Source organism: Aspergillus welwitschiae (assembly GCF_003344945.1).
Source record: "Aspergillus welwitschiae strain CBS 139.54b unplaced genomic scaffold BDQ94scaffold_41, whole genome shotgun sequence".
Lineage (NCBI taxonomy): Eukaryota > Fungi > Ascomycota > Eurotiomycetes > Eurotiales > Aspergillaceae > Aspergillus > Aspergillus welwitschiae.
Genome location: NW_020798735.1, coordinates 25,008 through 50,909, shown reverse-complemented (window position 1 = coordinate 50,909; position 25,902 = coordinate 25,008). Strand labels below are relative to the sequence as shown.

At 49.3% G+C, this 25,902-nt stretch overlaps 8 protein-coding genes and 1 non-coding gene across 9 annotated transcripts; 4 read left to right on the top strand and 5 right to left on the bottom strand.

The window, feature by feature from the left end:
- Window positions 1-410: 410 nt before the first annotated feature.
- Window positions 411-2,179, top strand: BDQ94DRAFT_183148 (FAD-dependent oxidoreductase; the record flags this gene model as incomplete). The annotated part of the gene is made up of 2 exons (XM_026774343.1): window positions 411-671; window positions 727-2,179. Coding segments are annotated over 2 exons (1,699 nt in total), but the record flags the coding sequence as incomplete, so codon positions are not given.
- Window positions 2,180-4,008: 1,829 nt separating this feature from the next.
- Window positions 4,009-7,967, bottom strand: BDQ94DRAFT_183144 (NACHT domain protein; the record flags this gene model as incomplete). The annotated part of the gene is made up of 6 exons (XM_026774342.1): window positions 4,009-5,376; window positions 5,454-5,899; window positions 5,973-6,239; window positions 6,303-6,408; window positions 6,480-7,415; window positions 7,478-7,967. 6 exons carry the CDS (start codon window positions 7,965-7,967, stop codon window positions 4,124-4,126), a joined length of 3,498 nt encoding a protein of 1,165 aa, XP_026621867.1. The 3' UTR covers window positions 4,009-4,123.
- A 308-nt stretch (window positions 7,968-8,275) lies between these two features.
- Window positions 8,276-11,946, top strand: BDQ94DRAFT_183141 (DEAD/DEAH box helicase; the record flags this gene model as incomplete). The annotated part of the gene is made up of 12 exons (XM_026774341.1): window positions 8,276-8,557; window positions 8,618-9,225; window positions 9,292-9,402; window positions 9,476-9,548; window positions 9,604-9,724; window positions 9,788-9,818; window positions 9,901-10,076; window positions 10,146-10,992; window positions 11,067-11,252; window positions 11,324-11,474; window positions 11,531-11,629; window positions 11,706-11,946. 12 exons carry the CDS (start codon window positions 8,276-8,278, stop codon window positions 11,727-11,729), a joined length of 2,709 nt encoding a protein of 902 aa, XP_026621866.1. The 3' UTR covers window positions 11,730-11,946.
- A 1,119-nt stretch (window positions 11,947-13,065) lies between these two features.
- On the bottom strand, window positions 13,066-15,336 carry BDQ94DRAFT_183139 (uncharacterized protein; the record flags this gene model as incomplete). The annotated part of the gene is made up of 2 exons (XM_026774340.1): window positions 13,066-14,892; window positions 14,950-15,336. 2 exons carry the CDS (start codon window positions 15,334-15,336, stop codon window positions 13,198-13,200), a joined length of 2,082 nt encoding a protein of 693 aa, XP_026621865.1. The 3' UTR covers window positions 13,066-13,197.
- A 551-nt stretch (window positions 15,337-15,887) lies between these two features.
- Window positions 15,888-16,541, top strand: BDQ94DRAFT_151269 (gamma-glutamylcyclotransferase family protein). Its single transcript, XM_026767729.1, has one exon. It carries the CDS (start codon window positions 15,950-15,952, stop codon window positions 16,493-16,495), a length of 546 nt encoding a protein of 181 aa, XP_026621864.1. The 5' UTR covers window positions 15,888-15,949; the 3' UTR covers window positions 16,496-16,541.
- A 41-nt stretch (window positions 16,542-16,582) lies between these two features.
- On the bottom strand, window positions 16,583-18,544 carry BDQ94DRAFT_183136 (glycoside hydrolase family 72 protein; the record flags this gene model as incomplete). The annotated part of the gene is made up of 5 exons (XM_026774339.1): window positions 18,339-18,544; window positions 18,251-18,288; window positions 18,173-18,198; window positions 17,370-18,119; window positions 16,583-17,307 (listed from the first exon to the last, which is right to left on the bottom strand). The coding sequence occupies exons 1-5, from the start codon at window positions 18,519-18,521 to the stop codon at window positions 16,583-16,585; spliced, it is 1,722 nt and encodes a 573-aa protein (XP_026621863.1). The 5' UTR covers window positions 18,522-18,544.
- On the bottom strand, window positions 18,545-19,298 carry BDQ94DRAFT_93203 (uncharacterized protein). The gene has a single exon (XM_026776869.1). The coding sequence runs from the start codon at window positions 19,048-19,050 to the stop codon at window positions 18,613-18,615; it is 438 nt and encodes a 145-aa protein (XP_026621862.1). The 5' UTR covers window positions 19,051-19,298; the 3' UTR covers window positions 18,545-18,612.
- Window positions 19,197-19,629, bottom strand: BDQ94DRAFT_174310 (DUF2406 domain-containing protein; the record flags this gene model as incomplete). Its single annotated transcript, XM_026772319.1, has 3 exons — window positions 19,197-19,303; window positions 19,381-19,452; window positions 19,506-19,629. 3 exons carry the CDS (start codon window positions 19,627-19,629, stop codon window positions 19,197-19,199), a joined length of 303 nt encoding a protein of 100 aa, XP_026621861.1.
- Window positions 19,630-25,361: 5,732 nt separating this feature from the next.
- BDQ94DRAFT_t227 lies at window positions 25,362-25,448 on the top strand. Its single transcript has one exon. It is a non-coding gene; the product is annotated as a tRNA-Gly (tRNA).
- Window positions 25,449-25,902: the final 454 nt, after the last annotated feature.

The window sequence follows — 25,902 nt, the reverse complement described above, 5'->3', positions numbered from 1 at the left end:
GATAGGACGACGAAGCTGGTGGAGGAGCTTGTATATTTCGAGGACCTTGGCCGAGGCCGTTGGAAGCTAGATCCAAGCCATGCGGTGATTTGGGCAAATGAAATGCCATGCAGCTCACCATGTGGGCGAACAGGAAGGATAGCGTCGAAATCGCCATGAAACTTCTCTGCCTAAACGTGTGCGGAATGCACAGAATGTGCTCTCCGAACCCAACAGGAATCATGCAATATCATTAATATCTTCACTGGCACCAGAAATGACTAGGCCCACTTCACCTGCTGCAAGCGCAACTGTAGGAGCCGACAGATGCCGGTAGTGGCATAGGAGTTTAGCGATATCGACAGGGATATAAACCGGTCATCCCCAGTCACCTCGGAGGGATTCCCGAGCAGAGCTTGTCATCCCACAATCATGTTGGCACCAACCCTCTGGACTAGCTTGCTGGCCCTCACGGCCACAGCCTCGGCTTCTGCCATTAGCAGCAACTCCAGCTGCCGCTGCTTCCCTGGAGACGCCTGTTGGCCCTCCCAGAGCGAATGGGCGCAGTTCAACAAAACTGTTGACGGTCGCCTCATCAAGACCATTCCATTGGGAAAGCCATGTCATGCTCCCTACTACAATGCCTCTGTCTGTGCCTCGCTGAAGGAACAATGGACGGAGCCTGAGCTTCAGTAAGTTGCTCATCTCAATGCCTACATCTCCTTTGCTAATAGCTTCCTCTACTAGCTACACCTCCAGCAGCTCCGTCATGGCCCCATGGTTCGCCAATGGCAGCTGTGACCCCTTCCACCCGATCGACAAGCCCTGCACGATGGGCAACTACATCGACTACGCCGTGAACGTCTCCACTCCTGCACACATCTCGGCGACCCTCCGCTTTGCCGACACCCACAACATCCGGCTGGTGATCCGCAACACCGCCCACGACTACAATGGCAAGTCTACTGGTGCAGGTGGTCTGGGCGTGTGGACACACAACCTGAAGTCCAGGACGCTGATCGGTAACTACACGGACTCGCACTACACTGGCCCTGCTGTGCGGCTAGGCGCAGGTGTGCAGGGTTTCGAGGCATACGAGTTCGCTGATGCCCACGGCTACCAGATCGTGGGCGGAGAGTGCTCTTCAGTGGGTATTGCCGGTGGATACTCGCAGGGTGGTGGTCACTCTGCGCTCTCATCGCGCTATGGAATGGCAGCTGACCAAGTCCTCGCATGGGAGGTTGTCACCGGAACTGGCGAGTTTGTGACTGCTACCCGTGACAATGAGTACAAGGATCTGTACTGGGCACTGAGCGGTGGTGGTGGTGGCACTTACGGTGTTGTTGTAGCCATGACCTCCAAGCTGCATACCTCCACCCCTACCTCTGGTCTCAGCTTGACCTTCACCAACTCCAACATCACTCAGGACACTTTCTTTGAGGCTGTCACCCTGTACCACGCCCTTCTTCCCAGCATTGTTGACGCTGGTGTCATGAGCGTTTGGTACTTCACCAACACCTCCTTCTACATCTCTCCCCTTACCGGACCGGGTGTCCCTGTTGCCACCCTCCGCTCATTGGTTGCACCCTTCGAAACCGGTCTCACCAAGCTGGGCATCAACTACACTCTTGAGGCTAAGGAATTCGACACCTATCTCGAGGAATTCAACACCATGGAGGCCGAGATCGCCGTCGGCAAGGCCCAGTACGGCGGATGGCTGATCCCCCGCGAAGTGGTGGTGCAAAATACCACGGCCTTGACTGAGGCGTACCGCCAGATTGTCTCTGACGGAGCCACCTTCATCGGAGTCGGCTTGAACGTCAACCGCTCTATTGCCGGCGACGTCGACAACGCTGTCCTGCCTGCCTGGCGTGAGGCCCTCATCGATACCACTCTGACTACTCCCTGGGAGTGGGATGCCCGCGCTGAGATGATTGTGGAGCAAGACAAGATGACCTACGACTACATTCCCCTGCTGGAGGCTCTTGCTCCTAACTCTGGTGCTTATATGAACGAGGGCAACTTCCAGCAGCCTAACTGGAAGAAGGCCTTTTATGGCGTCAACTATGACCGCTTGTTGCAGGTTAAGAATAAGTACGATCCCAACGGAATATTCTATGCTCTCAAGGCGGTCGGATCGGACGCTTGGACGCAGTTGGACGATGGACGGTTGTGCCGTGCTTAAAAGTTTTCACTTTACATGTATAATATTTTGTATATAAGGAGACATAGATTATTTATTATATATTGAGGACGTGTTTTAGATATATAACTAGCGCCAAAATGCTATGAGCGAATCGCTGGGGCGAAATGTTAGCAAGAAGCTCTGTACGCCCCCTTAAGGGACGACGAGATACTACACACTAGTTTTGGGACCTTGGTATCTCTAAATGATTGCCTCACCTCGTAAGGTCAAAAAGTAATCGGGGACCCCGAGCATAGACGCTAGTTCAACGGCAACAAGATTCTGACTTAACCCCTGCAAATTTATAGATGATGTCAGATAATAGTTATGCATGATTTGTCTTACAGCGCCCTAATTATCCTTGTCTCAACGTTATCTGCAACAAGCTTTGAACCATATTAGTGCTGATGTTATCCCTGTAATAGATACGAGGATGGAGAGGGAATATGGCTTGGTGACGGTCTCCACTTTATATAGTGTCTCTAGTGGGCTTTGTGCATTGTAGCTTGCCCTCTGCACATCGGGGATGTTCTTCTACCACCGTTTGAAACTCAACCCGATCGAGACAGCCCAGTTCGCGAAAGACCTGTATGGACTTAGACAAGCGACGTTAGGAACCCTTCTTGTGCGGCCAAGCAATGACCTACGCAGAGCAAAATATGATTTCATTCTTTCTGGAAGTACAAATTCCGAGCTGATACCACTGAGGACAGTTGGCTGATGATATGTAGTCTTCGCAACAGCCACGAATAGTTCATCGACTACGGAGGCGCGCAGGAAGATATTGAGGGTGTATTTGTTGTCAGTGTTAGGGGGATGTCAAAAGTCGCATCAATGAAGTGGCGTGATTTCAGTTTCTATCAATGGCATGGTTAATCATCTGTACATGATCGTGTTCATACCTCAAATTGCCCTAGAGGGAAACATGAATCCAGTCCAACCTACCCGCTCAAATCGTCCAGAACATTCTCCAACCCGCAAACGACAACTCTTCCATCATCTCCTCCCACAGCTGCGTAGATATATTCTCTCCCCTCGGCATATACAAAATAGGCGCCCAACTATAATCCAGTTACCAAATATACATCACCAGCGACGGAAGAAGTTCACTTACGTAGAGATCTCCCCATCCTCAATATACATCCCATGGCTCCCAGCACCATGCTTCACAGTCGCACCAGTGAGAGCGCGCGCGCGTCCACAGAAGGCTTCCTCGCTAGAGTAACCTGTTCAATCGCAAAAGCTATCCCAATAGACCTACCGCGATACTCACAAACCGGGCCAGACTTGCACAGACCCGGATTTCACTCATTCACCACAACCACCTCTGGAGGCACGCGCTTAGCGAGCTCATCGGTAAAGAACTGCCCCACCAGCTTGGATGTCGGATATCTATCAACCGAGGAATAAATCTCGTCACCGAGTACGCTTTTTCGTTCACACACAGCTGTTGATCCCCCGCATATCTACTACGGCACCAAGTTTCAGTCCGAGTGTGCTCAATGCATGCCTTCTAGGTCCCTCTTTTTGCGCACCGCCTGCAGGGGCTGCTGATAGACCCCAACTTGCTTATCAATCGATTTCATGTTGGCTTGCAGCGATCTCTACGAAGCTGGCGCCGCGGAGAGCAACCGATGCGGCCTCTTCCCTGGTCGATTGCCCCCCGTCCCGCTATTCCGAGATACTAAAATTAATAATACTACCAGATGTTGGATAATCATACGACTATAGCAAAATATGGGGTAACTATTTTGCATGCTTCGTGTCTGACGAGTGCTTTCAAGATGGAGACATTGGCTCCGAGATCCTACGTTCGAACGAGGAAGGTCTCATATGTGGTAAAGGTCGGTCACCATCGGTTTGATTTTCCATATATGGAATACTATAGTCATATAGCCAATACTATATTTCTTAAGATTGGGTGTAGACTCGGCTCATGGTTAAGCCTGTCAAGCAGGGCTAATCGTCATCGTGTGTCGGTTTATACTTTTCGCTCTTTTTATACATCTCCTCTAGTTCACTCCATGTAAGCCCCACCTTTTCGGCTATCTTTGCGGCGCCCTTTTCTTCGCTGATATGTGTGACAGTACGGTTGATTGATACCACGGTTTCTGCGCCGTTAAGGATAAGAAACTTCATGAAGAAGGCTGCTTCTACGGAGGTCTTCTTCGCAGCGACATACAGCGGTGTTTGACCGATTGCGCGTCCTGAAGAAGAACAGAAGTTGATGGGTGCTCCGAGTTGTAACAGGTGATCTGCCAAAATCACCGAGCAGCTCGATCGGGCCACTCGAAGGAGCAATGTGCCTAAAATTTCCCACGACATATATCGTCCGAACTGCGTCAGGAGGCCCTTTGTTCTCGCCTCTTTCAGCTCGTTGCCCTGGATGTCCGTAAACAAAGATTGTCTAAAGAGCAAGGTGAACAAATCGTCACCATATCGTGGTCTGATGCGCATCTTATCAACCTCTCCTTGGGTGTACTTTTCCCATCGAGTGAAGATATCATCCCGCCTCACCTTTACAACCGCCTTCATCATATTGGGCCAGTCGGCTAGTGAAAGGTGATTATACGCCCATTCGGCAAAGTCGGCATTTTCGCTAGCCACTGCTGCGGCTAACACCTTAAAGGGTACTTTTTTCTCCGTTGTCACCGGTGCTAGGAGCTCGGTGAGCGCTAGCGACCCCTGCTCCGCAGCCATGAGTCTTGCATGCGCGATAACCTCCGGCTTCAACTTCTTCCCAGCCTGGGAGCCGAGCAGACGCCGTACAAGGTCGACCTTCTCTTCAGAAAGCAGGACAAAGAGCAAGGGCTGAGCTTCTTCGGGATCAAGTGCGTCAAAGTTGCCTCCAACCCCTTCTGCGGCTTCCACGGCCGCCTGAGTCTCGCGTGCGGCTGAGATATGGTGTTTTTTCCAATGCCTTTGCCGGCTGGCTTCCGAGTCGAAGCCAATGCTAGAGAACTCGCAGCTCGGAACGATGCATTTGAATGGGCGTCCATGGTTCTCAACATGTTTATCGCGCTCGTCGGCTGAGGAAAAGCCACGTCGGCTTCGCGTACAGAACAAGTACGTGCATCGGAAGAGCTCGGGACCATATTGTCGCTCCAGGTCCGGACGGCAGTCTGGCATAGACAGTAGTATCTCGTGGTGTTCCCGCAGCCGAATCAACATCTGTGACGTGATCAATGGATCTTTGTTTATCCACGACTCGCCTGTTGGGTCATTGCATGGTCAATAATGGAGCGATGCGGGCGGATTGACACGTAGTGGATGTATTGATATTCCTTACTATTATTGATGTTCCAGTCCCATCGTTTCTCGTTTGAGTGAAACTGTTTGGCTCCACGTATAACACCATTCGATTCTAAGTCTCCGTTATTCAGAAAAGACCACATCCGATTCACTTCATGCCCTTCCTGAGGTTCCTTTGTGATATAATCGAAATTCTGGAGTGTCATTGCAACTCTCTTCAGTAAACGAGCCAACGACTCATCTCTTTGATTATTAGTCCTTTCTCGCTTGACTGAAATAAGTTCGTAAAGAAGAACCGGCCAGTAAAAACTCGCATAATCGAAGAGTCGAAAGCGACCGTGCCGTATCTGCTCTTGAATATCGCCCTCATCCAGGTCGAGATCGACAATTCCGGACATAAGATAGGCCATTAAACTATTGAACAGGTCGAAGGTAGCGACTTGTTTGTCTATAAAGTGCGCTATCCGTGGACTGAAGAGGTATCTGTTGCATTCGTCAGTATCGTGGGCCAACAGTGGGGAGTTGTCTTTTTCCAAGACATGAAGTTTGGACTAACACCTCGACCGTGAAATGAACAAACTGCAGCTTTCCATCGGCAACTTCAATAATTGGACCGCAAAGTTGGACGAAATCAATGCTAAGAAGATCTGGAGTAACTGCACTGGTCATTTTGCCTTCCTCATCGAGCTCAATAGATAAAGCCTGTTCCATCTCCCAAACGGTCAAGGGAATCGGCGCACTCCCGATCCAGCCCAGTACCTTCCTACTTCGTTCACGTTTCCGTGGAGGAAGGTCACTTATCCTCTGCAAGATGCGGTGGTATCTGGGGTAGAGCTTGTTAGGTCATTCAGTCTCTGCCATATGACTTCTAAGGGCTCATGCTCACGCATCGTTCAGATCCTCAGGAAGGGCTTTGAGTTCGCGGCGAATGTCATCGAGTCCAACTATGCCTTGTAAATTGTCCAATACAATTCTCGCATATAGAAACATGCCTGAAAGTGAAAGGGGGGTTCATCAGCACACGAAAAGAACTTCTAAGGGGTCGACATCATGCAATACCGACCTGCAGCTTTAGCGGCCAAAGGAGACAGAAGACCGTACAATTCAGTCTCCAAGGAGGGACTACAACCCAATTCACTGATCCAGTCGCGTGCCCGATGGTCAATGTAATGCTGAATGCTTCCTGCGTTGCGATCATGGATCTTGATTGCGCATGCCTTCTTCTCGAGTCTCCGTGAGATATCACCTTCTGGACGACAGCTGATCAGAATCCGCAAGTCACAACATTCCTTCGCGATCTCTTCCAATCGCTCCAGTAAGACCTGTCGCTCCCGCTCATCCATTTCATCCAGTCCATCGATCATAATATACGTTTGACTTGCTGTTTTCAAGAAGGACTTGAAAAGCTCAGTCACGTACAGCGTGTTCCCGCGCAGTTCACGTTCCTTAGCCTCCAACAAAATTGCTTGCAAGTCTTGATTCTCCTCTGCAGCCTGGAATATCATGGATTGAAGAACCCCCAGCGCAGTTGTAGTCTTTTTTGCTGCGTGGTTTACCAACGCGAACAGGACTCGATGACGCTCACGGGCATGACCCACAGCTGCAGCGCACAGATATGTTTTCCCCGCCCCCGGCATGCCTTGCAGCCATAGGTATTGAGGGGCCTGCGCTGAAACATCAAACCATTCAGAGAAAGCATTGTCCCGAAAGAGCCATTTAGCGCAGCCGGGGACCGATCGGTTCGAGATCCAATCTAACCTTTCATCAAATGAGATGGGTGCAATCTGCCCTTTCAGGCCTGTAAACCTTTGCCGGCTATGTAACGTTTGGATCTCGGCGAATTGCTCGAGCGACCTCACGCGAGCCTTTTGCGCTTCACTAACGTCAAGAAGCGTGACCTCGTTCCTCACCAGGGTCGCATGCAACTCGATGTTACTCACTACCACATCGAGTTTCTTCTGGTAGCTGGGCCAGATTGCCTCGAACATTTGTTTCCAACCTGAGCCGTAGTAAGCGGGCGAATATTGCCATGTGTTTACCAAAAACAAAGGGGTTACTCACGACGTTTCCTAAAAAAGTCCAGGTTCACACGGTAAAATTCCAGGAGGTCCCCGTAGAATAAGGCCATTGCGGCCCGGATGGCGTCACTCCACTCAAAAACGCTCAAGACCATGGCGAACTGAGGAAGAGCATAGCCGACCTTTACCATTGTGTCTGCCACTCGATCAAAGGCGCTAGTCAGCTCGCTGGACATCTGCAAGAGCAGCTTGATTGGGCCCCAGATCAATGCGAGCTCTGGCTTGACTTGGAGTAAAACTTCGATGACTGCACTATATGATGACAGGCGCTCAAGAAAGGGTCGAATTCTGGCGAGATTTCGAAGGCCTGCCTTGCCTGCGGCTTCTTCTTGAAGCTTCGCAGTCAAGTTGTAGACTTCGTCGATGCTATTAGAGGAGAGGATCTCATTATAAAGACCGGGATCGTTCAAGTGGTTGCGGAAAGACTGCTGGGCCTGGTAAAAGATCTCTAGAGCCGGGTCATTCAAAGCCATAATGGTCAAGGAGAGCAATGGATTTGGGCTGAGAAGCCTGGTGATCCGTCGGGACGAGGGGATCGGGTTATATTTGGCTTATTGTGTGCAAGGGCACTAGAAAGGTTACTGGAAAAAAGTAACAGGGAAACTCCAATTGGCTTAAGCTGCACATCTTGTGGCTTAGAAGCTGCGCCACCCCAAGTCTCGAACTAATTTAGTTCAAGTCCTAGTCAGGGGGCACACTAGTTGGTGATAAAAAAGCGTTATCGGAACCCTCTTCCGCCTTGAACCTCCGGCCGCGGCAGCACTCGGACGAAAACCCCACGATGACCATTTCAAGGAAGCGAAGCTACACCCCTCAACTGGCTGACGAAGGTACCAAAAGGCCGAGACACGGTCTGGAGGATTCTGAAGCCATTGTACGCGGCAACTTCATAGACTTCACGCTTGAAGACGAGGACCGATGTGACAACACTCATGTGGCAGGCGCCTTGGAAGCGACAACCTCCACCAGAGTTAATGGCTCTTCTATTGACCACACAAGCCGTCTTCCTCTCTCATACCCTTCTCCTATAGTGGGTAAAGCCTATGATACCTGCTTTGGAATGGTGAATACGAGCCGAAAACAGACATTCTCCTATAAGTGATAGACTGACGAAACCTCCCAGCTCTGCATGCGCGCAACCGCCTCCGATGAAGGACAACTCCCCATCGGATGTACTCCTGCGAGCCTCATCTTTGAGCATGATGTGGTGCGCGTTGTGACTGGCGCTGGTAAGCGCGTGGCGATCCTCGTCGCCAAGGCGCTGTGGTCTTTGACCACCAAATTCCCCGTCACGTTGCAGGCGACTATCTGCGGCCGAAAACCGAAATCAGCCGTCACCAAGAGTAGGTTGAACAAACGTACTACCAGCCAGCTCGCCACTACACAGATCAAGTATTACTCGCTCCGAGTCTTTATCTACGGTTTCCTTGGTCAAAAAGAGCAGATCGGTGATTTTTTGGCCGGAAAGGAGTTGTTTTTGCAACATCCTCACCCGTCGGAGATGGATAGCAGCGTAAAGTACTTAAATCCCCAGTACTTGCTCCCACCTGGTAAGAAGGATATGCCTCCGCCCAGCCAGCTATCAATGTCGACGTGTTGCGCGGGCCGTGAAAGCGCGCTGGGCGAAGAGGAAACGGCGAAGATATACGAGATTTTCGACACCGCCTCGGCTTCCAAGGGGATACAGTTGAATATTGAACCGAGTATGCGCCTCACAACGGCGCTGAAAAGGTTAAGGGCCTTCTCATTCCCCGAGTCTATATCACGGAACCCTTTTCACTAACTATGACGCGGTAGGCATCAAGTTGAGGCGCTGATCTTTATGGTGGAGAAGGAGACAGGGATATTCGAGAATTCGCAATTTCCATCTATTTGGCAACCGTTTAGATGCCCCAGTGGGGAGATTCGGTAGGACTTCCTCATCTTGACACATTCCGAGCCTAAAAGACAAGTTCATAAACAAGCAGCTCACCCCTGATAGATACCAGAATATAGTTACCAAGCTGTTCAGTATGGAACAGCCTGCGCCCGTCGGGGGCGGGATCTTGGCAGACGTATGAGTATCTCGTGTCCAAGGCATACATACAAACTTTGTCTGACGGTGCACAGGATATGGGGCTAGGGAAAACCCTGTCAAGCCTTGCGCTTGTCTGTAATTCGCTCGATCGGCACCAGAAAACTACCCTAGCCGGCGTCCCTAAGGGCACCCTAATTGTCACGCCTATGTCGAGTATGGTTCCGCCGGCTCTCTCAAGCTCAAATCTTCAAAGGAAGCATGGCTGACTCTCGATAGCAATTTCCGGATGGGAGTCACAAATTAAAAGGTAGGGACTTCTTCTGGCCTCAACAGTCGCCTTCCCAAGAAATCTTGAAGATATATAGCACATCCAGGCTGATATCTGCTAGGCATATCCATCCGGAGCGGATACGGTGGCTGACCTACCATGGACATAAACGACACGAGCTGACTGGAAACCTGGACATGTACGATGTTGTGTTGACTACCTACGACACGTTAAATGTAGAAGGGGAAGAAGGCTTGTTGCACAACCACGAGTGGCAACGAATAATTCTTGACGAAGGTTTGTGTAGCTCCCCCGTCATAGTCGGGTCTTACGCTGACATTGGGTGCCATGGGAACCTGCGAACAGCCCATCGAATACGAAACTCATCATCCAAGACATATCGCATTGTCTGCTCTCTGCAAGCCCAATACCGATGGTGTCTCACCGGCACGCCTATCCAAAACCGCCTGGCCGATTACGGTGCGCTGCTGGAATTCATCCAAGCCCCCCCGTTCGAGTCTCGAGGTTCATTTGAGAGGCTGATAGTGGGTTCCATATCGGAGAATAAAAGCAGAAGCTTTGACCTTCTAAGAAATGTGGTTACTGCAACTTGTTTACGGCGAACAAAAAGAAGTTCCGCTACAGAGCTCTGCTTGCCCCGGAAGACCGAGCTGGTCGAAAGAGTGCACATGGATAAAGAAGACAGGGAACCCTACGAGTTCTTCAAGCGCTATTCCTTCCTCACGGCTGGGAAGGCAATGTCGTCGCACAAAAGGACTGGTACCAACATCCTTGTGCTAATTGGTCTGCTCCGATTAATCTGCGATCATGGTGTGGCCCTTCTTCCCAAAGCTGCCCTCATCGCGTGGCACGAGCGCGATGACACCTCCCTGACCTGGAGGACTCTGGAATCTGAGACAATTAAGTGCACGATCTGTGCTCAGCCGATCGAGGAGTATCGCTCCAGTGACTCCTTGGTGGCGGAAGCAGGCTGCGGACATCCCATTTGCGGTATTTGTGCCACGGAAACTGATAGCCAGCCACCATGCCCTAAATGTGAAGCAAATGAGTGCCGCAGCTCATCGCCGACTCCGACTAGTTTCACCCACCCTCTTTCAGTAGGATATGCTCCCTCGGCCAAAATTAGGGCGCTCCTGCGTAACATCACCAAAAGTCGGAGTATCTCCGATGAGAAGGGGGTCCAGACGAAATTGTAAGGATCAACAGCCCCCATGGTCTTTCCCAGTATGAAATATAGGTGGATTCTGACAGGGACACATCCAACAGTGTGATTTTCAGTTACTGGACCAAGATGTTAGACCTCATTGCGACCGCGCTCACCGAAAACCACCTGACATTCCGGCGCATTGAAGGACGATCGTCTCTTAGCCAGCGCAGAGAAGCGCTGGAAGTTTTTGGAAGCGATCCGCAGTGCATAGTAATGCTTGCAAGTATTGGAGCAGCGGGCGAGGGGTGCGTATTTTCATTATCGTTCTTAGCTTCCTGCCCAAAAAATGAACAACTTTCTGATACACTCAATCTAGGATTGATCTCACGGCGGCAAACTCCATCCACATTGTGGAGCCTCAGTGGAACCCGATGGCCGAAGCACAAGCTATCGACCGCGTTCATCGCATTGGACAAGAACGCGATGTGGAAGTTGTGCGGTACATCACAAGCGAGTCGATCGAATCGGTAAGATATGCCCTGTGCTTGATATGACAGCGCTTGTCTGACGGGAAGCCATCCAGTATGTTCAATGGATCCAATCGGACAAACTCAGGTTGATCAACAAAGCCCTTTCTCCTGCCGAACAAGGTGCTGAAAAGGTGACAGAGAAGCGGTGGAAAGTGAGTATATTTCATTATCGTCATTCCCCCGTAGTCCTCAAATCCCACCTTGCAGAAGCTGATGTTAGCTCGATAGAAAATGCTGCAGTATCTAGAATAGTCTGTCACGGTAGGCCAAAACTCCTGATCCTTATCTTCATGCTGGAATCATCGAACCATGCTGGGCATTGGAAGAGTCCCAATACCTATTTATAAGATTTCAGATGAAGGTCCAAGCTATCTATTGATGATACGAGACCATGAGAAATGCTGCACACTAGCAGGCGTAGGGGTGGCTGGGTGGTCATTATTATCTGCTCCTTGTACTTTGAAATCCGTCTGTGCTTTCATCAATGAATATCAGCTTGCACGACAATTTTCACAGTATGTTACCGATGACCTACCACGACTACATAGATGCTGCTTATCTGTAACCGTGCGATGCGGCATTGTCAATGATTCTTGGCGTCTCCTTATCTTTCCCATTCTTTAGGTTATATTCCATAAACGAAGTCTTCCACCGGGCGATGCATTCTAGTCATGGCTAAAAGGTAGTTGATCCCGTGAAAACTACCCAGACCAGCATAATCTTGCTGGTTGAACAGCTGTCCCAAAAAGTTAGCTTTTAAATTTGTGCTTCAGAATATTGTGTTCCTAGGATTTAATGATAATGTAGAGGTGTACTTATTCCCTACTATACCTTACTTCAGCCTGAAGCAAATAGAATGCCATGTATATCAGTAGACTAAGTCCTCAGTAGTACAGTCATCCAGTGTCTTATACTTCAAGAGTACTTAGTAGACTAAGTATGTCTCAACCCGACTAGAGGCTAAAAGTGAGCTCTGCAGTCTTCTGTGAGCTTTCTATGATCTCTTGTAGTAGTGTCCCAAATTTGCGGCCTTTTACAACGACAACATTGGTTGGAGTAACTTAGTATAGAAGTAGCATACGCGGCGGCCTCATTGTGGCAAGAAACTTTCAAAATGTTTCAGATTATAGTAACAATTATACTGAGGGCCTCTGACGCAGCATCATTACTCCCGTACACATCATATCAGGGATGTCTCCTAGCTGTTGCTCATCCACAAACGATGGAGGGTAAAAAAATGCCTGTCGTGAGATCTGGATTCGCAATTTCATACCGGCTCAGGACCCGAAGTCCTCAAGTTTTGCACTAGCCAAGCTTTTTTGATGAACATTTCGACATAATGAAAAAGCCAGACCATACATCCGGAACTAACGCCCCTATGATGCTAACAACCACGGTCTATATAGCAAAAACGAAGCCACGGAGTTTCGTTATTCCGAAGGGCAAGGAGACTACTAGTCTCCAATTTTACAGGAATAAACGGCGCTGCACTTAAGAATAATCTTGTTGTTGTTGAACGCTCTGTTATATCTTAAAATATATTGCACCCATTTCGGCGTGTTTAATGGAAATAAATCAGAGTGTGTTCGTTAGCATGGTAAAAGTAAGGCACCGTTCATGATACTAGAGAGAACTCTATAATGCCAAGTAGGATTCGTCCGTGATAGCATATCACTAAACTATTTCAGTACGTCTCTTCGCGTCTGGTGCATTAATATGGCTACAAGGGGTATTCCTCAACCCAGTCTGAGAATAACCAGCTCGTCATTTCTCCCAAGTCAAATCCCGTATCATCGTTGCGGAAGAGCGTGGGTGGCAGGAATTCATCCGTTTTCGCAAGTTCTAGTTCCGATCCTACTGAGAAGACATGGTCTCCCTCATCCTTATTTGTCGTAACTCGTTGCTGTAGAATCTCTAGAGCCTGCCGTGCACTTGCAACCGAGGCGGTCAGTACATGGCCCGTGACATCCAGTCCATTTTCCAGAGCCTCAATCTGTGCGATCGCCATACAATGAAATACATGACTCTTCACATTTGTTTCGCGTAACCGTAGACGCTCTGCAGTGATTTGCGGGATTTGTTGGACCGAGGCAAGGAGACGCGATCGGTCTTGCTGGCGTATCTGGAACAACTTCTTGTCAAGTTGATCCTCCTTGATCTGTCCCATGATCTCTAGGCATAGTGATATAGCAGCATGGTGCATTATATGTCGGAACAGCGTCACAGATGTCAGGAGCATTCGGTGAAAATCTGGGTCATGCTCTGGTGTGAGTATAAGTAGGGCGTTGTCGAGGCAGACCTGGCGGGAGTAGTGATAACGGCGGTCCTGGAAAGCCTTTGTTGCGAAGGGCCGATGCATAGCGATTAGGAAGCGGCGTGTGAGGAAGTCTATTAGATTTTGATGAGCCGCCCTTGCTTTCCCTTCCGTGACCAGAACGTCTAGGCGTTGTTTAGTGGTGGACAGCAGCTTCGTCAGCTCGTTGGTTGCTTGCAATATATCTTCGTAGGAAGGTTCATTGAACGAGTCGTTCATAAGTCGAGCGATCATCATGCGGTGTACTAGGGTTCGTCGTAGGGTGATCTGTAGCGAACTATCGGTTGGTGCTGAATTGGCGGCTGGTGTAGGAGCGGCTTTGGTTGTTTCATTAAATACTTCATCATCCAGATTCATAGGCGGTAAACTATCAAACTCATGCTCGCTTGTGGTGGGTACCATTCCCAAGTCCAACGTGACCTGCAAGTCCAGTTCAAGTATGGTGCTCCACAACCTTCGGCGCATCTCGACGTGGTAGAACGGCATGTCAGGAAAATGCCTCCCGTCACGATGTAGTCCCATGTACATAGCGTTTCGCAGGAGCACCCCTTGCGCGAGCCAAATCCTTTGGAGATTGGCCTCATTGAACTGAAGTGATACAGACAGCAAGCATTGAGTCTGTAGTCCAGATATGGTGGCTAGATCCTTGCCCCTCGCGTTCGAAAGCCACGATTGGGCAACATGCAGCCACAAAAGAATATGAGGACGAATACGAGCCTCAATATTTTCATCGTGGCAAAAGTGGACGCCAATTGACATTACCAGGCAAAGAATAATGGTAAATATAGGCCGTCTCTTGGTACTATCCTCCCAAAACGTAGAGTATTCTCTCTGGAAGGCTACACGGTGGAGGATGCGAAACGGTCCTTCCCATATGCGCATATAATGGCCGACGACAACATCACAAACCTCCGGGGGTGGTAGAGCCCTCGCTGCGTCGTCAAGCGTTGGGTTTCCGCATGCATATTGCTTTTTTGCAGTTCGTGCCATTGCTTTCGAGGATGCAATTAGGGTCTGAGCCTCTACTAAGAGTGCCGACCACGCACTATCTCTGCGTCCCGCAGAGTGAAGACTGGAATTGGCCGAATATATTTCATCACACTGATCTCTTTAGTAATATGACAATGGATGAATTCAGACAGGTATAAGGCCACAGACCTGAAGGTATGTTGTAATGGGATGGGTAGTGCCGAAAAGACGACTTTTGGACATAGTCCCACGGACGCTTGCCTCAGGGCTATGGCCCAGTGGAGATAGAGGGATTTCTTGAGCCCCAATGTGGCTGCCAGATGTGTCTCGTAGGGCATGGGATGGCAATCCTGTAGTAACCGTAGACGATTGTCTCACAGACACTTGATCATTTGCGAGAGATCTTTCATGACTCCAAGATGCTCTTGGTCTGTCATCAGTGTCGTAGAAACACCGAATCTTTGCCTTGGAGCACCTGCGACATGGGTCACTGCGATCGCAACGGACTTTCCGGCGATGACATTCCACACATGATAGACGTGTCCTTTTCCTTCTGCGGCTTGTATAGCAGTCCATGATGAAATATCGCGATTGAGAGATGTAGAGAAGGTTTTCTGCAAGAAGTGGCCCATCTAGTAGTGCTCGGCGATAGTAACGCCGGTCGGATATGGCGGCGATATCGGCACCTCGGCGATTATAGCGTCATATCACGTGAGAGGTTCATATTATGCTGCCAGCAACTGTAGGACTGAAAGATTGGGTGATATACAATATTTGAATTTAATGGTATACATAATATTTATCCTCGTACTCTCTCAAATATGGAGGCCAGTCTAATGAAGTATTCATATGACCAGGACTCGAGGCGCAATTTCAATTTTGGACTCTCTTATACACATTCTAATCCATATCACTCATCGCATTAAATTGCGCCTGAACATTTCTAGAAAGCTACGCTGGTTTCCATCCATCTTGATTCTCAATAAGAGTGATACTCAGCCTATCGATACCTGAGCTGATCCGTAAAAGACATTGCAAGTCTGCGCATCTAGTACTTCTTACCCTTCACCGCCTTGCATGACTATCATTGTTGCCTGTCCTGGCTCAAACCAACAACTCACTCGTCCTCTGGTTCTACATCTCAGTCCTGGGGCCTCAATATCTATCTCGAATTCAGTTCGTACATCTCATGCAGGACAAAACTTCCCCAGACCCCGTATTCTCCAACCCACCTCCGCCTCCCCCTCCAAGTCTAGTCCCAATCAAACAACCTCAATCTACCCTACCACATTCCCTCACACAGCACAACAAACCCATCCTCCCTCCACCCGCCTATCCGGTATACTACTTCTTCTACGGAACCCTAACGTCCGCGATACAAGTTCAACGGATCCTCGACCTACCCGAGGAGCCACATCTCCGCGAAGCAAAAGTGTCTGGCTACGCCATTGCTAAATGGGGCGATTATCCTGCCCTTATCAATGGGGAGCAAGGACAAGTGGTGACGGGGTCTTCGTACCTAGTGAAATCCGAAGAAGAGGCGCAGAAACTAGCGCATTATGAGACGAATGCGTATGAAGTTACAGACTGCTGGATCTTTTTCAAGGATGGGGAGGAGCCGGACAAGGTTGTTGGGAAAGTTTTTATGTATGCCGGGGATGCGCAGGCGCTACTGGAGCAACGATTTGATCGGAAGCTTTGGGGGAAGCAGATGGGAGGGAATTTAGGGTTTTAGATAAGAGTCTTGTTTGGTGGTAGTAATGGATTTGCTGTCTCTGCTACTCTCTTAACCAATTCCCACTACACATCTCAACTATACAACCTACAACAAAACCATCCCCAACCCTGCTACAACACCCGTAACAACATACGCACCCACCTGCCACGCCCCAATACTAATCATCGCACTTCCCCTTCCCAAACTCGCGCTTCCTACAGACCCAACAGCGCTTACACCCCCTGTCCCACTCGCACTGCTACTCCCCGCTGCCGTCCCGGTAGGTTTACTCGTAACCGTCCCCGTCCCCGCAGTCCCGGCCTCCTTCATCAACGCACTACACGTCCCCGTCGCCTTCACCGTAGCAGTCGTCGTCGCGGACCCGTCAAACCCACACGCATCCGCCTTCTTCCCCTGCTCTTTCCAGTACTTATCGAGAACGAAATTCAACTGCTGCTTCGCACCGCACATGCTATACGCGCCATAGGTACCGGTGGTACCGTTATGGAAGATCCCATCGCAGGACGTGAATCCGCATACAGTGCTGAACAGGTCATCGTAGTCACTGGACGAGACGGAGTCTTTGACGACGCACCCGGAGGCGTTGTCCATGCAGGTGCAGAGTTCTTCGTTGGGGGTGGGTGGGAGCGGGGAGGATGTGGCCAGCCAGGACTTAGAAGTTACTGCTGGGCAGGATTGCAGGGCGGTGTTGGTGGGGGTGTAGGAGGCTTTGTTTGTGCCACTGGGTGTGGCGCTGGCGATTTGCGAGGAGTAGTAGGTGAAGTCGGCGAGTTTGGAGACGCTGGTGCTGTCGATGGCGGAGACGAGGCCTATACTATGCCATTAGTGGATGGTAGTTAAAATGGAGATATAGAAGAGGGGAAAGGCATACCGTAATCATTATCCGTCTGGAAATACATATACACAATGCCTCCGGACCAAACATCGTTCATCTGATCCCCAAATAGCGCCTTAATGTCCGTGAACTTCCTCGGCTGGACAGTATTGCACCCATACTCGGAGAAGAACACCGGCACGGAGTAATTCCTAAACTCCTCCGTGCGCTCGTCATACCCAGACTTGGTATAACTCGAATCCCCACACCAGGAGTAGATATTATAGCCCCAGAAATCGATACTCTCGTCCTCACTCCCACAATTGAAGTAATCTGCCATATTAACCCGGATATCCGAGTCATCGTTAGTCGCATACCCAACACCAATGGACCGGTACCTCTGGCTCTTGATGTAAGCTTTCATGTCGCGGACGGCGGCTTTGACGAAGGCGCTGGCGTCCGTGGTGGCGACGTCATTGGAGACTTCGTTTCCGGCAAAGAAACCCAAGGTGTTGTTGTACTGGATGAGCTCGTCGATGACGTTCGTGTAGCGCGTGTAGAGGCTTGTCTCCCAGGTCGGGTCAGAGCGGTCGATGGATTGGGTTGGGTCGGAGAGGTCGGAGATCACGTAGATGCCGGCGGCGGCGAGCAGATTCATGCATGTGGTGTGGTCTTTTGTGGGGTCGATGGCGTAGACGCGGATCACGTTGGTGTTGAGTTCTTGGAGAATGGGGATGTCGCGCTTGCAGAGGGTCGGGTTGGCGAGGGGGTCGGTGTAGCCGGAGGATGAGTTGCCGGTATAGTCATCTATGTTGAGTTAGATGGGTGTGGGTTTGGTCGTAGGGGTTTGAGGGGCTTGCCTTGGTAGGCGACACCGCGGATGTAGCTGGTATGGTTAGCTTTATTGAATAGGATCTATGGGGTGGATGGCAGAGTACAATTGGGTGTTGTTACTGCTGTAGAAGAATTTGGATCCCTGCAATGTCGTTAGTTCCAATGCTAAACATTTCAGCTGAGCTGGTCTACCTTGATGACAATGGGATCAATATCCACTGCCAGAGCAGAGCCCATCAGGGCTGCCCCAACAGCCAGAGACAACTTCATGGTAACCAACAAACAAAATGAACGTATAAGAGAGCGACTAGTATTAAACGAGCGACTATAACGATCAAATTCCAACTTCAACACCCCCCGGCTCCCACCAGACATTTAAACAAAAACCCAATTCTCCCTCCTATTCAGCCATTACTCAGTAACCCCGTAACCTGCGCCCCTGCCATCTTCCTCGAACATGCCAAGATCAGCCAAGTATAGTTGCCTGGAAACTTATATCTTCAGCCAAGCGAAGACCTATACGGTGAGTAGGAGTGGCAATTGAGTGGGACATTATCCCAAACCATGCTGTAGTGGCGGATAGCGTCTTGGTGAAGTGGATGCTTATATCCGGATAGAGGCAAGCAGTGGGTCGGAGGCCGAGGACCGGATAAAGTATATATACGGCCAAGCCTTCGCCTGCTGGTCGGCCAGTCAATACGGTCGTGCCAAGAGAGGTTAGAGCTGCGAGGGCGTAGTTTGTTTCTCTGGAAGCGAGGATATCCTTGGAACGAGGTGCAATGCAATTCAGTAGTGTCGATCGGTGTGAACTGCAGTTAGTTTTGATTGGGAATACCGGGTGTCGGTAAACCCCAGATGAAGGAGAATGAAATAAGAGATCGACAAGGTAACATTCCAGAAGCATACCCAGTGAAGTAATGTACACGCTCAATCAAATCAAACTCATATCCATGTCCATGTCCATATCCATACGTCGTCCAGCGCCGAACCCAAACATAATCACAAGAAATCGAACATCATTCGCAGTATATTCACACGCCAAGTCTCATCTTACATGGCCTCACGACGACGGCGCTCGATGGCAGCCTCAAACGATCGAATGGTGTCCAGCGGCCGCTCGAATCGGTAACGGGTAGGGTTGGACAAGTCGGGCTCAGCTGCGCACAGACATGCAAGTTAGCCATAGTCCTTTATCTCTGACTGCTGATGGAATGACAGTGTGGTGGAAACATACTGATGATTTTGCCCTCGCGGTCGCGATGCTGCATTGAGCGTAGAGAGAATCCACTCGATCCAACGCTGTACACTGTTTACCATATTAGCAAGGAATCAGACCAGCCACTGCTTTGATTCACATACCAGCCTCTTCACCTCTCAACGCCTGGTTCGGGTCCGACTTGCTGGACAGGGAACTCTTTCCATGTGAGTGACCCGTCTCGGGCCGGTCACCGTTAACCGGGGGAGCAGGAGCAGCAGCAGACATTGTGATGTGATAGGATGGGAATAAGTTTTCTCTCGTGTTGATAGATGGCTAAGATCTTGGCCAGAAAAGAAGGAACCACGGATAAGATATAAGAAGGAATCTAGGTACAGATGACAGATGAGAAAAGGTGGAGTGAGTCGGGAAGTTGGAAGGGAAGACACATGCCAGACGGGGACCTATAAATGAAAGAAGCAGCCCGGCTGCATAAAAAAAGGTCAGCATGGGCGACTGAGTTTGGAAGCTGACCTGCAGCATCACGCAAGACCAGCCAATGATGGGCATGAGGTTGCGAGCCTTGTTGCCTTTCCAGCCGGGTCTGTGACGCGGCCGCCCGGGCTGGGATGGAAGGACGGGCGGAGGGGGAGGCAATGGAAGCAGGTCCGTGACGTTAGCAGGCCCCCACCCTCCTTGAAGGGATTAGAGGAATATTATTGGCTCAGAAACTTGCCAAGCTTCCACTACTGCACAAAACCCAAGGCTTATCCGGAATTTCAGCCAATGGAAGGCCTGTTGGGCCGCGCAATCACGGGGGCTGAGGCCGTGGCAATTGCTATTCTAGGCAGCCAGATTTGCATCCGCGATTGGCTCCAACGTTGCTGTTCCTGGCAGGTTGAAATGGGTGATGACGCTTTGAGGCCGCACATCATCAGGGGCCGCCGCAAATTCTGTCAAGGGTCTCGCTCGATCCGGCATGCCCGTGCCTGATGCAGTGTTTCATCGTCTGGAATGTACGCAAAGGTCGTGTTGCGGTCGCCAAGCCCGCAGGTCTAGAACCACGACTCGGTCGGAATAGGTTTTATCAGATGTCATGTCTGCACGTACTGAAGTAAAGAATCAAATCTTGGTATGAGTTGTCTCTCTCTCTCCACTGCATCCCCAACTACTCTTGGCGGCCCATCATTGCCGCATGGCACTAACACACGGCACGTCGCCTGGAATTACTCATAGCCACCTTGTCATGGTGACATCTGAAACACGGTCGCGCCTGTTGATCCGCGAGTCCCGCTTAGCGATCACCTCGGCTCGTGAACGACGGGGGCCCCGAGGATCAGGGGCTCGCCTTGTTATGGCCCGTGTTGGCTGTGTCGTACTCGTAACGGTTCCTGGCTGAGACGCTGTTTCACCGAGTAAAAATAGACAAACTTACTCAAAAATCAGGCGACAAATCGATATCCTCGGCATTGTTAATTGTTGCTCTGATCGCCATTTTAGTGCGGTTGATATGTCTAAGAGCAGCTCAGCCATGAGTGATAAATATAGAACATGATCCTGCTTAACGATCAGGATATAGAAACTTCCGTGCGAGCATCCACGATAGGCGGCACACCGTGCTGTGGTAATCCCATCGGATAAATTTTCAGAAGGATCAATGAGACTGTCTCAGAGGAGGGAAATAAAATTTCCGAAGCACAGTTTAATGCAGGCTGTCGGTTCCTCGGATTCCCGGTGTGCTTATTTTCTGCACAAGCATTAAGCATTGCTAATTGTTTGGCCCCATAGGGATGAAACTCGATATTACATACCCCTCCAACTCCTTGGTTGATGGAGCGTTCAATGTCAACGTCAGCTGTGCGTTCGTCCAGAAAGGTGGGTCAAAGATAAAGTAGCCGGATTTAAGCGTCCATTTCCATTGATCATCGGAATTGACTTCCACATGAAGCAGTTGTGTAGTTCAATCTGCAGTAATAGTTTAACTGACGTGCGATGGCACGAGGTTGACACTTCCCCTGTGGTACGTAAGCTGCTCCGTCAACCTTGTTTCATGAATACACGCTGAAGTGGTGTGGAGTCAAACTGAGTGTGTTCTGCTGGGCTTACAATGAACCACGGAAACATACATAGTTTGTTCTACTCTGGTGTTCCCGTACTGGGCTCACATAGGTGTGGTTCATGTTTGGATAACCTTCTTTAAGCTTACATGTGAGCCATGTTTTCTACTATCCCATAGAATGGAACCAGAACCACCAGAGCCTCGGTATGAATATGACAGGGATTATCTAATTCAATGAATAATGATCTGTCATGGATGATAGGCTCTTTGCAGACTTACACCTTGCCAATGCGATCGAAATTTCATTCGAGTCGTGGACATTCCGTGCTTTTCAGGTGTTGGGGGTATACGTATGTCTTCTCTGGCCCACAAGCGCCAACAATTCCAGTCGGTGTAAGCTTACGCTAGGATTCTAGGCGTACAAATAAGTAGGGAGGTACTGTTCACTGTCTCCCTTCAAATTTCTGACATCTAAATATATATTCATTACGTCCTGCTCATCTACAAGCTGAATTTCTCGACATTAATCTACAAATTGTTCAACATCTTGGCGTACTCTGACTCAAATAATCTAGCTAGAAAACACTTTTAGAGGCTTGAAGCCTTAGGCTGCTCTAAATGAAAGGTTGTGCGCAATTTCTGCCTTCTTTGGTCATGTAAAGTACGCATTATATCTCACGAGTTGGATTGCTGCCTCCGGAAGGTAACGAAGGAAAGCTCATCTATATCAGAAGGAATAAACATGCTATTCTCATATCAGAGCTATGTTCAAGATATAAAATATATAAATGGCACCGATAATCCCTGGATTATACTATATATGTTTCTCCTATTGAAGATAGATGGCCCTAAGACTTCGTCCGGAGTTCGTAGAAACGCACACCTTATGGATGCACACTTAGGTGAAACCGCCCTTAGGCATCAGTATCACTTACAAAAGACCTTAATTAGTAAACTGTGAAATGTAAATTAAGGTAGTGTGGATACACTGCATACTTGTAAAAGTGATGCCTGGAGATATTCCATGAAGATGAACGGGGAAGATATATATTCCCGCTGGGTGGACTATTTGGAAGTAGGAAGCATTCAGTTCTAAGGACACAATGGGCAGAAAAAGGTATTGCGACACATGGACCGCATTTCTGGTGATTATCGTAAAGTCAATCTTTATGGGTGCACGCAGCTGCGAGGACACGAAATTCTGAAGTAAGGCTCTGCAAACCCATGGATATCCTCGAGCGGTGGTACCCTCTTTCGAACATAATTCTATGTATCATTAGTATGTAAAATTACAGTAAGCTGCTTGAAGATAAATGAATGGTAGATCTACGGCGTGCATTGTCAGAATAGGCCGATCAAGGCAAGAGAGAAGAGGTAGCAGGCTGAAGGACAGCGGCTTTGAAGCAGAAGATAGCTTGGCTGCCATTGACAATCAAACATAACCATGCGACTTGATGGTTAGAATGTAGTCATTTCACTTTGCATAATTTCAACGGACTGGCCAGGCAAGCACAATGACCTCTAGGAAGCTTCTCTAAAGTTGTACCATTTTATCGGGGATCTAGTCCCTCGCGTCGAAGAGCGGAGCACTGACATTTATGTAATAGGGCAGCAACTCCGCTTTATACATGGTGTACGAGGTCCATCAAGTATACTCCGTTCATTTTGACACTGTATATTTCCTCTGGGCCATTGATTGAAAGAATACTGTTTCTTGCCCGCGAACGAGCCCACTGAAATCGAGCAACTTGTCTGGCCGGTCAGATCAGACTAACGTATCCTTTTCTGTGTTCGGAATCGATAGTCGCAATTAGCATGCTGACCATTTCATCGAACGTGTCGCTAACGTGTCCAGAAACGTCATTTGAAGCTCGCGATTGCTATCCCAGGTACGAAGTCAATGAATGTGCCATGTCAGGCCGTGCGTGCAGGTCGGGAACGAAAAGTGGATGAATTTTTGGTCTGAGTAGTAGTAATTCCCAGGTAGCAAGATAAATGGGGATATCTTTCTGCGTACTACTGATCATTACAAACATACATAGTCGCGCGATACGTGCCCCTAACTGACAATATCGTCATCCTGTTGAGCCTGACCTTGTGTTGATCGGTGACTCGAAGTCCGCGACGCAGACCACGTCAGGGAATTGAAAACCAGTGTAGACTACATTCGTGTAGATGGATGGTGGATATGCAATGGCTTTTTCACTATATCGAAGCCCTGTATTCCTCCAAGCTGAAGGCTCTGCATTTGACTCGTGGATACTTGTCGAGAAGTCATGAGCGACAGTGAACTGCTAGATGTGTTGTTCCTCGGCGAATATGTCACGACTAAACATGTATAATACCATATCATGTCTTAGGATAACTGTTGGCAAATGTGAACAACGCTTAGTTGAGGTCAAGAGTAAAATGCATGACTAGGCCACGGTCTATCCAACCAAGTACACTATTCACCATTACAAACGACATGGCTGACAAACATATATCGAAAGTGATATCAACCATCTTACGTACTGCTAAGAACAGAAACAGGAAGCAAAACTCAATGTCAAGTAAAGATGTGGAGTACGGGGCAGAAAGGCACCTGCCAAGCCCCAAAACCGGTGAACAACACAACACAACACAACAAACCCAGACAGACTAGACTACTCTGCTAACCTCTCGTATTCAGAACAAGATCAGTGGACGCCAAGACTTCACTATACCCCGCGCGCGGTACAGAGCACATACTCTAGTCTACAACAGTCCCGTCACCATATCTCTCTGAACAAAAAGAAAAGTGAGAGACCGGAAGAAGTCCGCGCCCGCGGCATGTCGAATCCTGCCGGCTGCAGCCTCCATCACAAAAGTCGAGCCCGCCAGTCCAGTCCAGCTGAGTCTCGTGACATGACCGGCAGATTTATCCTTGGCTAGTTGGACGAACAGACTGGGAGAGCGAAAGTACTGCATTATGGGTGTATGAATCCTTTGTGTGGATAAGCAGACATACGCGCACGGACGATGGGAGTTCTTGATTATTATTATTGTTGTTGTTGTTGTTATTTATTCCTGTTTCGTGCTTATGCTGCTGGCAGTCAACAGCACTATATTGATGTCTATTTAATCAGTATACAATCTTGTTCCATCCAATGGAAGACAACAAGCGCAGCGGAAGGTGAGGTATCCGACGATAACTATTCGAGGCTACGTAGTTAACTCACGTAGTGTTAACTCAACGAACCCCCGTTCAATGTTCACTCATCACAAAATGTATCACGGGCTGTTAGTCACTCGCAGCTGCAGCATGCTTAACATGCAGTCAGTATCTGACCGTAATAAGCCGAGGGTGATATAGAGCCCAGCCCCAGCAGGGTTGGGGGAAGGATTTGGTCGAGCACGGGAAGGAAAGACAAAAGTCCGCCCAGACACCTGTTACCGCTTTGGGCAATGAGCGTCGCCCTGTTTTCCATCGGACGGTGTACACGATAGGAGTGTAGCGAGGGCAGAGAGAAACTCGAGCTATTGGCCCGTCTGTCTCCACAGGCTGTCAACCACATGGATTGGCTCTTGCAGAGAGAGACACGGGATACGAACCCTGCCGTCCGTCAAGGCTGGGCGGGGTGGGTGGTGTGGTTGAATGGTGGTTTCTTTGGGGAGGGTTTGTTCGGAGAATGTCATACGACTCACTGTGTCCTGGGATTTGAGCTTTGTTCAAAAGGGTAGGAGTTTACGCAGTATCTCGACTAGCTTCTTGTCTGTAAGTCTTGGGTTTCACACGCTTGATTTGAATCCCTGGCGGTTCGTCGGGTGACGTGGCATACGCTCAGTGATTGACCGCTGGGTGATCGGATAGTCTAAATCGATGGATCCATGGATCCCGGCGATACTCCTGAGCAACTGCCGACAGCTACTTCTTGCTTTGTTTCTATAACACACATCCCTACTTCATCTTTTGATAAGTGCACAGAATGTACTATTGCCAGCGTTAGTGGTGTAACGGTAACATTCAACCCTTCCATGATTCACAGATCGTGAGGTTGGGCCCTGGGTTCGACTCCCAGCTAACGCATAAAAAATTTCCTTTTTTTTTTTTTTTTTTATTTTTGTTTCTTTCATCGCAAACGCCGATATGTGCCTAATATGCGTGATGAATTAGTCTGGGATGCAACCAGCTGCACAACATGCACGGTTGGCCGACTGGTTCGTGGGGTGCGGGTAAGCTGGACGATCGTCGTCCAACCAAGGAACCAGCAGCATCCCTTGCTGGTCTCTTTCCTCATTCGACTTTTTTGTTGCGCTCCGTAGGTGAGTGGCACGAGTTGTCACCTGCACTTCTTTTGATAATGGGGTTTGTCAGCCATTTGTCCTTGATATTGCGCTCAGGGGCATAGAGACTGATTTAACGGGTCAGAAGGTTATTACTATGAACTACTGTCAACTATTCGCGCTTTAGAAGAGCTCAATTTACTCATGTGATCCCGAGCACATAACAATAGAAATCAACATGTCATTGCCGTTGTACT